Raw genomic sequence first — 16,135 nt, 5'->3', positions numbered from 1 at the left:
CTAACGCTGCATAACTATTTCCCCTCTGAGAAAATTAAAGCAACCTGATGCGATATGTTTCAGGGAATAGTCACTGTGCACCCTTCCCATCCTAATTTTGCTCCTGCCCCATGAGCTCTGGACTCTGTGTGTCCCTGCTATGGCCAGAAGCACTCAGGATACCCGCCTCCTTAGTGTCCTCCTCTACCTCACACGCACCCAGTAACCTCCACTTTTGAAGGCCTGCAGAAGTAGAGGGGCTTCTAGTTCTATCATTGTTAGCTAGCTTCAGGCCTGAAATAGATCAGAAACTCATTGCTTGCAGGATTCACAAGGGTACAAGATTTGAGCCTGTTGCTGGGGACACAGGCAAGTGTCCAGGGAACTGGCTTAATATACTGACAGAAAGGACTCTAATCCCTAATGGCTAAAGGAAAAAGAAATGGGTCGTGAGAGATACTGATAGTTCCTTGACACAATTCGTGGAAGGTGAATGTATACCATGCTTCCAGATTCTTACACTTAATTTCTCAAATCATCTCAGTCTTCCCAGCCACACACAATTTAACAATCATCCTTCCTTCATCTTTCTTTAGACCTTCTTCCCCATCAGCAGAGTTGTACACCAAGGAGTATGTACCTTGGGAAAACCTTAAAATTAACCTTGGTAGCTTCACAGCATGTTTTGCCACCCTTTCCATTTGCCTAGGGAATACTCTTTATTTTCACAACATCACCAAAGCAAAGCATCTTCCTTTCTTTGGGTCCAACAGACTTTAGGGGCCTAACCCACACATTTCTAGGACTAGTGTACATATAGGTTAGGGGTGAGACCAACATATGTGCAACCTGTAGGAGGGGTAGAAGAACTCCCCTGGGAACTCTTGGTAGAGCACACACTTTGAGTAGGGTGAAGTGATCTAGTTAGGATGCCTCTTGATCTTGATGTATACCTGAGACACTGTAGTCGTGTCTATCGTTATCCATTGATTAGTAGCTAACATTTGGAGAACCTAAGAAAGAGTGTATGGCCTCAGGAAGAGAAGTGAATGAACATTTCTCAGCACAAGCCAGGCATGTGCGAAGGTGTGCTGTCAAGAGTCTGTAACAGGGAGATGGTGTGTGGGAAGGGCTGGGAAAGTCTAGATAGATGCCAGCTCCATAGGCATCGGTCAGGTGAACACCAGAGTTGGGCACGGAGAACGAGGCCTGAGTTACAGGAGGCAGCAATGAATGCTTGGTCACTCTCCTGTAATAGCTCTGGGAACCCATGCCTCAGAGCAGCGACCCAAGCTAGCCCTGCTCCTTGCCACCTAGGTCCCCTGTGTGGCTCAGTGTCGGGCTTACAGCTACCTAGGGTTCTCCTAGGAGCTCCCTGTAGACCTCCTAACCCAAGACACAGGCCAGGACAGAGGCCCAGGAGGCCAGCCCTGGCTGAATCACACTCCTCCAGGGACTTGGCTTTCCTGTATTCTTTCTGTATTTGCAACCAGGCTAGTTTTTCTTTTCCCCTCAGGAGGGGAACTATGTTTGAGGGGTGGGGAGGATACAAAAGCAGTCTTTTCTCAGCCGTCTTCCAGAGAGGCCCGCCTCAGGCACATTCAGGACTTCGTGTCCTTACCTCAGGCCCAGAGCTCTTGCAACCACAGTAATCACTAGGGTTAGATTTCCATCACCAGAGCCCTTTGGCGGGTCAGAAGGGACAGGTCATTCCCTTCTCGCCTTGAGGCGGGAGGATATGACTTGGCTGGAACTGGTTTTGGGACCCTCCAGCACATTGCGCCCCTTCTGCAAGCCTAAATATGCAGGTTCAAACCATATTCAGTGCCCCAGCTCTGGCTGTCCCAATGACTTCTCTGACTTGTCGCGTAAGGGCTGTCAGTCCTTGCCACCGCCCCAGAACATGGCTGTTTCGGGCTAGTTTGGACAGAGGCAGAACCACCCCAATCCGACAGAGGCAGAACCATCTCAGACGGAAGGCTTGGGCTGCGTCTAGGTAGGCGTAATCCGTGACCATTTCCGCTGGCCTGAGCTTGCCCGAGCAACCCTGCACCTAAGGTCCTGGGAAATAAGAGTGACACAAAGTGTTGTGTTTTAAGTTGCTGAGAAATCCCTGAAAAAAAAATTTTTTTTAAGGGAGGGGGATGAACGGGGCTTGGGGAAGCTATGCCCTCCTTTAGAACCGAATTCGCAGTTCGAAGCTGTTCTTACACAGAATCTCTGTGCGTTTTCCACGGTATAAAAGCCCGGAACAGGCGAAACGCAGCCCAGCGGCCCGGCCTGGCCCTGCACGCGGACCGGCTGGGAACAGCCTGCCGGGCGCGCCCGGCCCCGGCGCCACGCAGCCCGCCCAAGTTTTCTCCAAGTGTCGATGTTTCTGCCACCAGGTAGAGCTGGAAGCAGAATGCAGTTTTAGGGGTTTCTGAGTACCAGACTCAAGACCGTAATTGGACTTTTTGTTTGTTTGTTTCGTTTTGCATTAACCGGAGTTGCTTTGGGGGAAAAAAAGTTTTAACAGGACTTCAGGAATCTGTGGCAAAATCCCGGCAGAACCGGCCGAAGTCGAAGCACCTGGGGGCAGGCACGAGACGATCAGACTCATATTTTGGCCTGTTTCTTTTTTCGAGGACTGGGGGGTTGCGGTTGGCAGGTTAACTTTTTGTTAGAGCACCAACATTCGAAATCCGCATCTAAAATGACTGATGACTGTGAGCTTCTCCGTAAGGGCTACGGAACCCTGCCGATTTGGGAGGAAAACGTGAAGATTGCGGATTTGTAGGAGTCTGTAATCGCACAGATAGGACCTCCAAAAGCCTTCCCTCCCTGCCCCGTGCCAGTAACCCGAGGAGGATCGGGAAGCCAGGGGTTAAAGTGGGCCCTGGAGCATCCAGGGGACGACCCGCGCGGCCTTGGCCCGAGCCTCAGTCTCTCCGTCCGTCTCATTGGCTCGCACTCTCAGGGTTTCTCCAGTTCCCTCCTGGCCATTGGTTGGGGGCTGGCCCTTTCCGCCCCTCCGGCTTTTTCTTTCTCCCCCCTCCCTCTCCCTTACCCCACGGACAGGAGCGCACCGCCTGCCCCCTCTTCCTCGGAAAGGGAGGAATTTAGGGAAAAAAAAGTTCCCCAGAAGTTTGGATCAGAAAAGGACGGGAAGACCGGGAGAGAAAGAGGGAGAGGGAGGAGAGAAAGGGAGAGGGAGGAGAGAGGGAGAGAGCGAGGGGGAAAAAAAAGATGAAGCTCATTCGGCACAGTTCGTGAACGCCTGCCCGGGTGGGTGGGAAGCAAGATTTGGGCGCTCATGCAGCGGTCGGGCGGCGCTCCGGGCGCTCGTGGCTAGCGGCTGGGGCAGCTGGGCGCGCTGGTCCGGTCGGGCGGCGGAGGGCGGGGAAGGACGCAGGGGGGAGGGCGCTGAGGACCCGCGCAGCCAACACCTCTCCCGGGCCCTGCCCGGCGGGCGCTCGGAGAGGGAGGGCGCGGGCTGCTCCCTCAGTCGCGGGGGCAAGCGAGACCGGGGTGCGGGCGGCTAAAATGAGTGAAAGGAGAAGATCTGCAGTCGCCCTGAGCTCGCGAGCACATGCCTTCTCCGTTGAAGCCTTGATCGGCTCCAATAAAAAGCGAAAACTGCGAGACTGGGAGGAGAAGGGGCTGGACCTGTCCATGGAGGCGCTGAGCCCCGCGGGCCCACTCGGAGACACGGAGGACGCGGCGGCACACGGCCTGGAGCCCCACCCGGGTGAGTGCTTCGGCGGTCAGAGAGGGGAACGCCAAGGGCCAGCCCACGGGCGAGGAGGGAGGCCCAGCCGCTGCCCCGCTGACTTGCCCCAATGCGGGGTTCCTTTTCCTGTCGCAAATGTTCGACCCGAGCCTCCCTAACACGCATCGGGATCAGTTTGGGGAGGCTGTCCCAACCCTTGCGTTTTCCTCCACCAGTCTCAACCCAGGAGGCCTGCTTGCTTACAGCGGTTTCTTTTCTTGGAGCAGAGCGCAGCGCTCCGGGACGGGCTGCAGGCCCCTGAGATTAGGAGGGGAATGCGAGTCGAAGGCAGCAGCGGAAGCCGAGAGGATCTGGGAATGGCTTCCCAGAGCCCCAGCAGCAGCGTTTTCCGGCTGCTTCCAGAGCAGTGAGAAATGTCAGTTTCGTCTGATTTGCCATCAACCCGGGTTTTTATCCTTCTCGGATGGAACATACTTTGGTTTCTACTCCGCTGGCGCTCCTGCAAACAGGAATGGGTGCGAGGCTGTTTATCCTTCGAGGTGTGTGTGTGCGCGCGCAATACACACGGGTCTCCGTTCTGTGCACCTTCGTTGCTTATAGTGTGCAAAGAGCACGTAGGAGGCAGGGTGGGTGTCCATATCTGTGTTAACAGACCCCTTGAAAAGGAGGGCGGAAGACAACCCTTTGTATTAAGTGCCAAGCTTTCAACTGTGCAAAACAGCCTGGGGAAACAGCTGTTGTCAGAAGAATCCTGTGCGCGCGTACCACACACAAGCGCTCGCGCGCGCGCGCGCGCACACACACCGCTAGTAATTTGTTGTAGCGACTTCATAACCTGTGCGGCCGTGCACTTCCAGGACCGTGCTGGAGGTGCTCCAGCTGCCCCAGCACGGATGGGCCGGTAGACCCGGGTCGGGGCGATGGACTGGCGAGCCCCGGAGGAGGCTGCGGCTGGCGCGGGAGTGGAAGCGGCCGGGAGCTAGGGGATCCCGGCTGGAAAGCTGGCCGACCCAAGAAGGGACAGCTGTCGCTTACATTTTCTCTTTAGGCAGTGACAGTTCAATTTCCATGCTCCCAAGGCTAATAATAACGCGATTAGTGGGTGACCTGCAGAGATGGGGTTTATAAATTCTTCGTGTTGTTGGGGCCCGTTATGGAATTTGGGTTTAGTGCTGGGGAATTACTTTTATTAGTCGATGAAAAGAAAATTAAAAGGAGATTTATTTCGTCCGTTCAAGTGTTTCCGTGTCTTTGGATGCAGGGGGTGGGGCCAGTAGAATAAGAGGAAGGGGATAAGTGGGAGATCCACGATGACCCCTACTTGGACAATGCGGAAAGGAACGCGTTCTAACGTGTGTTTACCTTCGCAGGCGAGACCCTGCTTCCTCAGGTAATTCATCTGTTGTCCAGGGCTCGGTAGCACCTTCACAGGGTTAGGGAAACTGGCTGCTCAGCTTCTGACAACTCACCTTGTGCCAGGTTCTTTACTTTCCCAAGGGTGGAAAAACAGGATTGAGTGATTTAACTGCATGTGGCAGACGTTCTGACGCCCGAAACTTGTTTGCTTGGGGGTGCTCCCACATCGCTCCTAGCTTGTCTGATGTCCTCTGTTCAAAGTGCCACTGGTGGGGTCACAGTCTCAGACTCCACTGTTCTTGGGATTCCAAAGTGAGGAGGGAAAGTGGAGATGATTGGGACAAAGAACTTCTGAGGGGCCTGAATTCATGGAGCGGATTCCAGGGGTCTGCTAGCTCTCTTCTGCAGTGGAGTGGGGGTGGTGGTGACAAGGGACTAACTTTATGTAATAGCTCAGTGGGCCGTTTCCATGACTATCATTTTAAAAAGAAAAAGCTGGGCTTTTGGAATAAAGAAACCGAAGTATATGTGTGGGTGTGGGCAAGGGTGCAGCAGGAGGAAGAAGCAGGAAGCTAGCCACCTGGCTTGGCCTAGCCTAGCCTAGCCTCCTGGGGGGCTGAGGTCATCTGCAAGTAGTAGCCTCCGCTAAGGCTCTGTTGGGAGTGGGACGCAGGGGTGTAGGAGGGGAAAAGCTATTTGAAAAGAATAAGAACCCTGCCTTGGAGGAGGTGAAGATGGCGTCTTTGGACCCGCCTGAGAGCAGGAGGTGCCGGCACAGGTTTTTTGTTTTTGTTTTGTTGTTGTTGTTTTATCCTTTCCTCTTCTAAAACCACGCCCTAACAAACACTCAGGACCACGTAAGCAGATAGCTGCAGGGGGAATCTATGCAGGAGACCTTAGAGTGTGGGCAGTGTCTCAGAAGAGCCCTGGGCCTCTCAATTCCGTTTAAACCTTCTTGTGACACTGGAGAGGTCGCTGCGGGGCTTGCCTGCCCAGGGCCTATAAAAGGAAGAGAAAAACAACAAAAATATGAACAAAATTTGCTGCCAGACTAAAGATCACAGACACAGGCGCGCCGGCGTGCAGTATTTCTTACAAAAACCATTGTTCTCACCATCTCCTTTCTCAGTCTGGTATTATTTCCAGAGCGCCCGATTCGAGCGAGCCTTAAAATCCTGGGATCCTCAGACTACCCAAGCTTCCGATTTTAATACATAACTTGTATTCAAAGACGCGACCTTTCGCTTTTTCACAGCCTGTTTTTCTTTCCGCACCTGGACAGAGTTGGCTTTAGTTGGCGCCGGAGCACCCTCAGCCTGGGGCGCCAACCTGCAGCGGCGGGGGACCAACTCGGCCTGCGCGCTGTAAGCACTCATTCCGTCAGAGGACACAGTATGTATTTCAAAATTTTCCACCGCGCCCAGTGGCCCGGAAAAACCCCAAGGCCGCTAGGCTTTAGAGAGGGGCCTGTGAACTACTCTCATTGCCATACCCGCGCAGGTTATTCGCTGTCGTTCGGAGGAGCCTTGAGGATTCCTCCTCCACAGGCCCGAAAGGGTCTCAAGACCCTCTCCCAGGAGAAGCCTGACTCTCGCTCCCGCTCGCCCCCACCTCTCGCTCCCGCTCCCCACCACCTCTCGCTCAGCTGCAACGGGGCAGACTTTCAAGCCAGAATCGGCCGGAACAGCTGCTCTGGCTTCGGTCTTGGAAGCGTATTTCAGGCGCCCGGCGGCGCCATCTGCGCTCGGACCCTAGTCCTGGTTCCACCTGGCTTCCCTAGCTGTGGCTTTGGACTTTTTCCGCTAAAGGCCTGGGTCCAGTGTGACCGAGGTCTCCTGCGGGGCGAAATAATTCAAACCTTCTGCGAAGGGATTCCCCCTACCAGAGTCTGCGGGCCTGGGCCTTGCAGGCAGCGCGGTCGTGGCCTGGGTGGGCACACAAGCGCAGACGCAGGCAGGAACCTACGGGCAGCTGGGCACTTTGCGTACACTTGCGCACGCATCCGAAGCTTGTATCCTCACCGCAGGCGCGTCACACGACGCAACCCCTAGTGGAATAAGGCAGGAAGGGCCGAAGGACTTTCCTGCTCCCAAGATCAACCGGTCACAGGGATTAACTTGCTCGTTTAAGGCTTGTTTGTTCAGAATAAAACTTCAATATTTTAATCCTGGCATTAATTCTTTACCCACCTTCCAAAACCCCAGCAGGGAAACAAGGTGGTGCTTAAAGTCACGGATAAAAACGGGATGAGTTTGGATTTAGTGTGGAGAGAGTATTTAGTGCGGAGCAGGCAGCAGCCAGGGACTCTGACAAGAGACTAGGTTTGCAGCATTCTGGGTTCTTCCTGAGTTAGGAACTTGGTTCCTGTGTACCGCGTGCGTCCCCCACGCCAGTACCAGCCTCCAGGGTGCCTGGCTCCGATGCCAGCCAACAGCCAAGTGTAGGGCTTTTGGGTATTAAGAAAGGCTTTCGCCTCCCCGATCAAAACCGCTTTCTGTGCAGGCCACTGGTTTGATAAGTGACCTGAGGGAGTGGGGAGGAGTGGAGGGACTGAATTCGTTGTTGTTGGCGGGTGAGGATGATTGTTCACTGACGCCGACTTCCAGGCACGTTTCTCTCGCCGATTGAACTGTGTCTGGGAGCGCGGGCAGTTCGGGGTAAATCTCTGGCCCTGGCGCGATGGCACAAGGGAAGCCTGTAGGAAAGGGAAAGTCATTGTGTTCTCTCTATACCATCACCCTGAAGAAATAACAGCAAATTGCTTCTGGAAGCCGGGCAGCTGAGGGAAGCACGGACAGTGTATTCGGATGCGCAGTGTTTGGGTTTTGTTGAAGAGGAAAGTAAAGTGGGCTGTGGATTGCCCGGGGGAAGGTCACTCACTCCTCAGGCTCCATTAGGTTTAAGGAGACAGTGGGGCAAACTCAGGGATAGCAAGCGGGTGTGTGAGGCAATGGGTTCTCCCTTTGCTGGGGCGCCGCTCTGCAGCCTTGCGAGGAAAACCTGGCCAGCGGAGAGGCTTCTCCTGAGCACACCAGCGCTCAGCCTAAGGCATTGCAATTCAGAATTCAGATCTTGCACCCCACACCATTTTGGAGCTTTTAAAAAAATTTTATAGTTGAAATTTTGGGAAAAAAATGTTCACGGTGGTACTGCTGTTGGTGGTGGGGACCTCCCTGAAGAAAAAGAGAATTAAATGCTTAAAACTGGAATTCTGTATTTCAATGATTCGCGTTTGACACAGATCTGGTGTTGTTTTCCTGACAACCGAGCCCCTTCAACTAATTTCTTCAAACGCAAATGTGGTGAAATGTATCTTCAATTAGTAATAGGAACTGTTAGGAAAGGACGAAGAATGACTTGAACCACCGAAGCTGCGGGCGGGGTTTGTGTCTCCTATTGGTCTATATGTTTTCCTGTGCCTGGTGCGGGCATGAGTTTATGGGAAGCAAGTCTCTCAGGATTAGTCCTTCGAATTGGGCCCCGAGGAAGGGGACACATATGTGTTGGCTCACAAGTCCTAAAGTTTGTGTGTATCCAAGCCTTTCCTAGAGACTTCATTGTTGCATTCAGGAGTGAAGTGATACACACGCAGCACAAGTGTTCTATTGCCATACATTCCAAAATAAATGAATAAGGTGAGAGGAGTTTTTGCAGATTCCAATTAAGGTTTCCAGTAGAATTTTTGTTTGTTTGTTTCTCATACTTGAAAAACAACAACTATTTAAGATTATAAATTTCTTTTCAGGATGACTGTAAATTTTTTTTTTTGAGAATGAACTGTGCACATTCCACAGGAATAAAAAGGCAGATGGGCATGCCACTTTGCTCGCTGCTTTCTGGAAATGCAGAACTCCATCTGATGCTGTCTCTGGAAGTGTAGCTGGATACTACTTTCTACTCTGAGAAGTCATTCAGTGGGGAGACCACTCAAGTGGTTTGCTTATCTGAGGTTTATGTTTTGACCTTTTGGGATCCTTTTCACAAAAGGGGGAAAAAGGGAACTGGTAGGGCGTGGAATCCCTCTCACTTCTCCTTCATCCCTGTGGGTTACTTTTCTTTACCTTTTCTGGTTTCTAATAAGCCTAGAATTTTATCTGCGCATGTTTGAGATACTCATGGGTTTGCACTGGGAGCAGCAATTAGCAAATTTATAAATCAGGGTCTGTTTACACTTCTTTGGGGGTGGGGGAAGGATAATCATTAGTTAATTTAGGGGAGGCCCTTGCCCAAAATGTCAGGGGTGGAAAATGAGACTTGTAGGGAGGACCTGCTGTGAAAAGGAAAGCGGTGGGAAACCCAAGCAACTAGAGACGACCAATCAACATTTATTCAGCACCATTAAGGGCTTCATTTTGAGGCAGGGTCTTTTGCAGTCGAACAGAAATGAGAACGGGCTCTACAATCATTACTTTTTATCCTATACTTTTAATATATTAGCCAGCATCCAGAGTTGTCCTCTACAGATAAATGTCTGAATAAGCATGTGAAAAAGTATACGCCTTTATAAACACATCTGTGTATGTGCACATTGTTACACCATGAGAAGGCTGTCTCCTCATCAAAATACCAATTCTGAATGGGGTATAGAGGATATTTCAGAGAAGACAAAAACCTTTGTTCTTGCAGATAGTTTGCCAAATTGGGAACATCTAGAATTGAAGAAGCCAAATATGTGGCACCGCTCAGTGTCCTCTGACAGTCACAGAGAATCTCAGATTGGAAGCTTGTAGACACCTGGGTGTCTGTATAACCTTTTCATTTAACTCTCAGGTGAACTAACTTTGACCAAGATCTAGAACACATCAGTAGATGAAACTGTCTTGGTGCTGCCTAACAGAGGAAAGCTTTCTAATTAAACTTCACATTTTAGTTAGTTAATAAGGACATCTTCTTTGGAGAGTAATTTCACATGCTTCTATGCCCAAAGTCAACGAAATAACCAAGAGCAGTCTGGAAAATATTCAGGCTTCATACAAATAATGAATCATCACGTTTTTGGGAAAATAAAGAACATCGCAAATACACGTGAAAACATCCCTTTATTTCTCCTCCTTTATTTTCTACTATAGCAGCCTACTTCCAAAACCTGCTGTAAGGACTCAGCCTCTTTTCATTCCAGGTTGCCAGGAACTCCCTGAGGTTCCTTTTTAGGACTGATTCTAAAACGCCATCACATACTTGAGAGGATTAAAAAGGCAGAACTTCAACAAACCGAGGCGGGAATCAATAGTGCTGCTTCCTTCGACGGGGGTTAGCAGAGTCCTTGGCTCACACTCAGGCAGTAGCCTTGTACTGTGGAAGCCTGGTTGGTTCTCCACTGGGCGAACCTGTTTTCCTTAGCCCTGTGAGGGCCAGCCGGTCCTGACCTCTCAGCCTGGAACATTCAGTTCAAGTCCCAGAAGAGAAGTTAATCCCCTCCCCTCCTCTCTCCCGATCTCCTTCCTACACGTTGGAAACGTACATCTCCATCCCTTTCTCTAAAAATTTCAGATGACTTTTTCAGACTGCGGAAATGACTGGTACGGCATCTTTGTCCCGGGACAATGGGTCAGTCGTTCTGACCTTGACCGTGGCCGCGGCTGAGGTCCCTCGGCCCCAAGGTGCCGCGAGGCAGGGAGCGCAGCGTGGCGAGGCACGGCCTGGCTGCGCGGCCTTAGCTGCCGGTTCTCCTGCTTCGGTCTGGCTTGGGCCGCGGGGCTGCGTGCTCACCGGGATGAGGAGGAGTCTTTGAATCTCCACCGTCGTCAGGGGGATGGTCCGTGCCTTTCTTAACTCCAATTGCATCCTGGAGAAGTGAGGGGACCTTAGGAATAACCGGGAAGGCCTTAGTAAAGTCATTCCTCTCCAAAAAAATCAGGGAAGAATAAACACACACACACACACACACACACACACACACACACACACACACACACACGAACACCAAAAAAACGGAACCCAAGGATCTTACACCTCAAGCCCTGAGGGGAGTTTGTGAGGGGAGTTTTGAGTTTTGCTTTCATCAGGCTGAACAAATTTCCGAGGAATCAAACTGACTTCAAACATTGGCAATTAGAAACCAGGAATCCCTCGGCCAGAAGAACTTTTAGTGCCTAACCATTTCCAAATGGGTAATTCTAGGGTTAATGAATATCCCGGTCCGTGTGTTGAAAAGTAAAGTCCGAGGGTCCCTGGGCGTCCACAGGGGTGCCTAAAGGCCGAGCTGCCCTAAGCTCCATCCAAAAACTGTCCACCACTGAGACTTTGGGCCAGCAAACTTTTGTCCTCTCCCCAAACCCCCCCAATGTTCCAGGGGATTAGAAACAATGAGGGAGTTAGTCTCTTCAAAGAAAAGAAACTGAACAACTTTACAAAGTACTTACCCTGAGGAGCGAATGCTGTAGGCTTGAATTCTGTAGAACTTGGACTTAGTGAGCTGGGAGGGGAATACCTTGCTATGGCTCAGTCTCCTGAGGACCCAGAATTGTAAACTGAGGGGTTGATGCCTTGGCCCTTAGACTTGCATTCTTGCTTCTGGAAAGAAGGGAGTGTCCATCATTTGTGCCAAAAGGAGATTGTGAACACAGTAGTGCTTTCTTTGGGCTTAACAAAGTTTCCTCAAATCACACGCATGTAATTTGATTTGTTGTTTTTCTTTGGATAGTAAAATCCAAGAGGTGCTGTACTATGCAGGACATAGAGAAAAGGGATTTGGGAGAAAACTAAAGGTCTAATAAATACGACTTTCAGAGCATTACTGAATTGTGAAACCTTGCAGAAGCCTTAATTGCTACTGTAAGTCTTTGTGAAACTTCACTGTGTCACAAGGTTTTTCAGATAGACCCTTGTGCTCTGTGTTATGTCTCTGTGTTATGGTAAAGAGAGAGCTCTACTGACTTAATAAGGACATCCAGGTTCTTGAGCTAGCTTTGCCACTAATGTTTGAGTCAGGAATGTTCGACTTCTCTAGGTAGACATTGACAATGTTGAGGAAAAAAAAATGTGAAGTTGTTTACATCCACAGGTGAGGCTAAGGATGTTCCTGGTGTGTGACACAATCTTGATGTGTTCCATTGAAACCTGAATCTTCTTTTGCTATCAAACCAAGTAATCCCAATAATGTTCATTTTGTTGTGAAAAATGTTAACATTTTCTTTTGATTGACTTTGGCTGTAACTTGACCCATCATTTGCTTTGTTAGAACCAGGGACCTTCTAGTTGTGGAAAGTAACGGTGATAGCAACGGAAGACAAAAAATAAATAAATAAATAAATAAAATTGGGGGAGATAGAATTAAGAGCTTCAATAAAGCTCTTGAAAAAGTTTTATATTAATATGGCATGTTCAGAAGTCCTGTATCATTGACCTCCAGTCCCTTGCATTCGATTCAACTTAGTATTATTTGTGTGAGTGCTGTTTAAAGGCTATTAGTGAGTTTAAAAAGAAATGTTAGATTTGTTTTAATGCTTTGAATATTGTGCCGTTCTCAGAAATCACCAGTAAAACTGGGTATTTAAGAAATGAGGATTGATGAAAAACAACTTCATTACTGGTGAGTTGAACTGGAGCCTCTTCATCTCCCACAAAGCCATTGCCCCCATGACTGGTTGAGACTGGTGGAAAGCGCTGGTAACTGTTTTCCATGTCTAGTCTGTTAAGCCGAGATCTTGATCTGGCAGAGATGTGAGAATGCTAAAAGGATGACTTAGTAACAGGCAAAACGCTTGTCAACAAGCTAGATCAGAAGACAGCTTAGTGTTCAAGACCTCTATTCATAGCTCCTGAACTTGAGGGCAGGGTCAGCACCAAAGCTGGGCCCAGTAAGCACTTTGGAGGGGTTCTCAGGTTTCTGATTTGTGAGGTTTTATCCCCTTACAGGCTTAGAGAGCTGGGTCCAAGCCCCACCAACTATTCCCACCTTCACGTGGAGCCCCATGCCGGGCTGCCCCCCATGCAGACTTCTGCAATCATGGAGCGTGCAGACTTACCGGCTGTTCTCTCCCATTTCTACCCATAAACTGCTGTAGACCAGGGACTGTCTTCACTGTTTTACCGTGAATGGCCTCCGCATATGAAGCTCTTACCAAATAGCAGAAACACAAGGACATTTTTCCATTTGAGGGGGAAAAAGGGAATTAAAGGATAAGTTAATTTTGGTTCAAGAAATATCTAAATCCTGAGTGCTTTTATAATATGCATTTCCATGAACTTTTAAAGTTCATATGTATGGATTTCAAAATTATTTACCCAAATAACATTATCTTTTACTTCATTTTTTCCCTCAGATGTCTTAAAGTACTCTCATGTGTGTCTATGTGTACGTAGAGATTTTATATACGTATGTATCTATCTTAGCACAGTGGCTGGCACATGCTGCCTGTTCAATAAATATTGCTATTTGTTATTGTCCTGACTATGCTGTCACTATTCATATTTTGTTGTCATTATTGTTAAGCAAGAGCCCTTTAAAATGATAATGGAAAATTGAGTTAGAAGGTAAATTTATTCTGATGCAAAAAAAAATCCATGTATGTGGTGAGTTTTCAAAGCATTCATGGAAAATGCACGTTATGGTAAAACTATGCTTGGATTTCAAAATGACTTGCACTGAAGTAAATTTACCTTTAACCTCATTTCCATAATCTTTTGAAAAGATGTACTTATGGGGCCCAGCACAGTAGCCTAGTGGCTAAAGTCCTTGCCTTGAACGTGCTGGGATCCCATCTGGGCTCTGGTTCTAATCCCAGCAACCTCGCTTCCCATCCAACTCCCTGTGGATGCTGTGGCCTGGGAAAGCAGTCGAGGACGGCCCAAAGCCTTGGGACCCTGCACCCGTGTGGAGATCTGGAAGAGCTCCTTGATCCTGGCTTTGGATCAGCACAGCGCCGACCATTGTGGTCACTTGGGGAGTGAAACATTGGATGAAAAATATTTCTCTCTGTCTCTCCTCCTCTCTTTATATATTTGACTTTTCAATAAAGAGAAATAAATCTAAAAAAAAGAAAAGACATACTTATGATTTACTGTTATTAATAACATTTCTATTTGTTTCAATGAAAGAATGAATTACGTAGTACAGTGGTTGAAAATCTCAGATTCTTAGATTACTTTTGTCTGAGTCCTGGTCCTAACAGTTGCTAGTTGCCTGATCTTGGGCCAATTAAAGGGAATCTTTCTTGGGCCCAATGCAGTAGCCTAGTGGCTACAATCCTCACCTTGCACACGGTGAGATCCCATATGGGAGCCAGTTTATGTCCTGGCAGCCCCACTTCCTATCCAGCTCCCTGCTTGTGGCCTGGGAAAGCAGTCGAAAATGGGTCAAGGCTTTGGGGTCCTGCACCTGTGTGGGAGACTGGGAAGAAGCTCCTGGCTCCTGGATTCAGATCAACTCAGCTCCAACCATTGTGGTCACTTGGGGAATGAATTAATGGATGGAAGAGCTTCCTCTCTGTCTCTCCTCCTCTCAGTATATCTGAGTTCCCAATAAAAAACATCTTGGAAAAAAAGTGAATCTCAACTCTGGCTTTTTTATCTGTGAAATAGGAACAATAACTATATTTGTCAGAATGTTGTCCTGAGGATTAAATGTGTATAGGAACAAAGAATTTAGCACAGTGCCTAGTATTCCTATGAATGGAGTTGGTAGTGATTATTTATCCTAATGATCAACATGGATAAGCAATTGCTTTAAATTGTAAGCTATAGCAGCCATCAACCTTCCCCTCTACCCCCAATTCTTTTTCTTAAAATGAAATATTTGGGACTTGGCATGGGATCCTTACTTAGGAAACTGGAGTCCACAGGGTCAGTAAAGTAAAAAAGAACTTGGAGAACTATCACTATTCATGGTTCCACTGAGGCAAAAAGGCAGCATGTGAGTGAGTCTGTGAGGGAGTGTGGGTATCCCAGGGTAGGGATCTGCTGGCTGGGATGGTAAGGTGAGGGGTGTGCAGGAGGCCCCACTGGGGAGGCTCCTTCCTTGGAACTCTTGCTTGCGGAAGACATAGGGCCTCTCTGGATGCAGGGAAGTGGACCCACACCAGCATGTTTACCTTTGGTTCCTTTCTGATATGGCCCCTCCCAGGGAGCTCAGAAAAATCTCAGCGGTCCTGCTTTATCTGATAGGCTGACGGACTGCCTCATTCTTTGAAAAGCTAGATTCTGATGAACTACCAGCCAGGATTCTGGGCAAAACAAGCTAATTATTTTGAGGTTGTAGTAAAGGATGAGTAGGTATTGCTTAGTTAAGTTAAAATAAAGTAAAAAGTAAAGGAAAATATGTACCTAAGCTAAATATCAGGGAAGAAGACCTGCAAAGTGTTCTTTAAATGAAACCATACTGATGGTTTTAGCAAGTTCTCCTGTTTAAACTGCTCAACAAGCCTCAAAGGGAGGTTGTTTTTCCCATTTTACAGATGAGAAAGTTGAGGCCCAATAGATGAAATGACTTACCTCTTGTCACACATGTCCAGTCCATATAAGGCAGGAGTAGGGAGTTTTTTGTCCTGCCAAGGCCCATGTGGATATTTGTAACATTTGAGGTTCATACAGAATCATTAGCTAAATGTTAGCCTGCCTGTAGCTTTATTGAATTTTGACTTCCTGAATTCAGTTGCCTTGTTAGGGCCAGATGGAATGATTTTTGTGGGTTGTGGGCCAGATGTTCTCGAACCTGATTTAAGGGATCTAGCTAGAATTTATATCCAATCGGGCATGACCCCAGAATTGATATCCTTAACAACTAAGCTACCTTCCTAAGGGTGAGTCTTCTTTCCTTCCTTCCTTCCTTCCTTCCTTCCTTCCTTCCTTCCTTCCTTCCTTCCTTCCTTCCTTCCTTCCTTCCTTCCTTCTCTCTTTCTTTACTTCTTTTTTTAGATCTATTATTTGTAAGGCAGAGTTTATACATAGAAAGGGATAGAATGAGAGTGATTTTTTTCATCAATGGTCAGAGCTGGACTGATCTGAAGTGAAGCACCAGGAGCTTCTTCTGGGTTTCCCAAGTGAATGTGGGGGCCTAAGTTCTTGGGCCATCTTCTTGCTGTTTTCCTAGGCACATTAAATGGGAGCTGGAACGGAAGTGCATCAGCCATATGGAATTTTGGTGTTGTA

At 48.6% G+C, this 16,135-nt stretch overlaps 1 protein-coding gene across 1 annotated transcript in view; it reads left to right on the top strand.

The window, feature by feature from the left end:
* Positions 1-3,009: 3,009 nt before the first annotated feature.
* The window catches only part of TBX15 (T-box transcription factor 15), a 129,047-nt gene continuing 115,921 nt past the window's right edge, over positions 3,010-16,135 (top strand). The window contains exon 1 of the mRNA XM_004581863.3: positions 3,010-3,709. Within this exon, the coding sequence (XP_004581920.1) occupies positions 3,505-3,709 (205 nt within the window). The 5' untranslated portion in view covers positions 3,010-3,504. The remainder of the gene's footprint in view (positions 3,710-16,135) is intronic.

The sequence above is a fragment of the Ochotona princeps genome, chromosome 2, assembly GCF_030435755.1.
Source record: "Ochotona princeps isolate mOchPri1 chromosome 2, mOchPri1.hap1, whole genome shotgun sequence".
In the NCBI taxonomy this organism is placed as follows: domain Eukaryota; kingdom Metazoa; phylum Chordata; class Mammalia; order Lagomorpha; family Ochotonidae; genus Ochotona; species Ochotona princeps.
The sequence above is the reverse complement of the archived record's forward strand: the minus strand, read 5'-3'. Positions and strand labels throughout refer to the sequence as shown.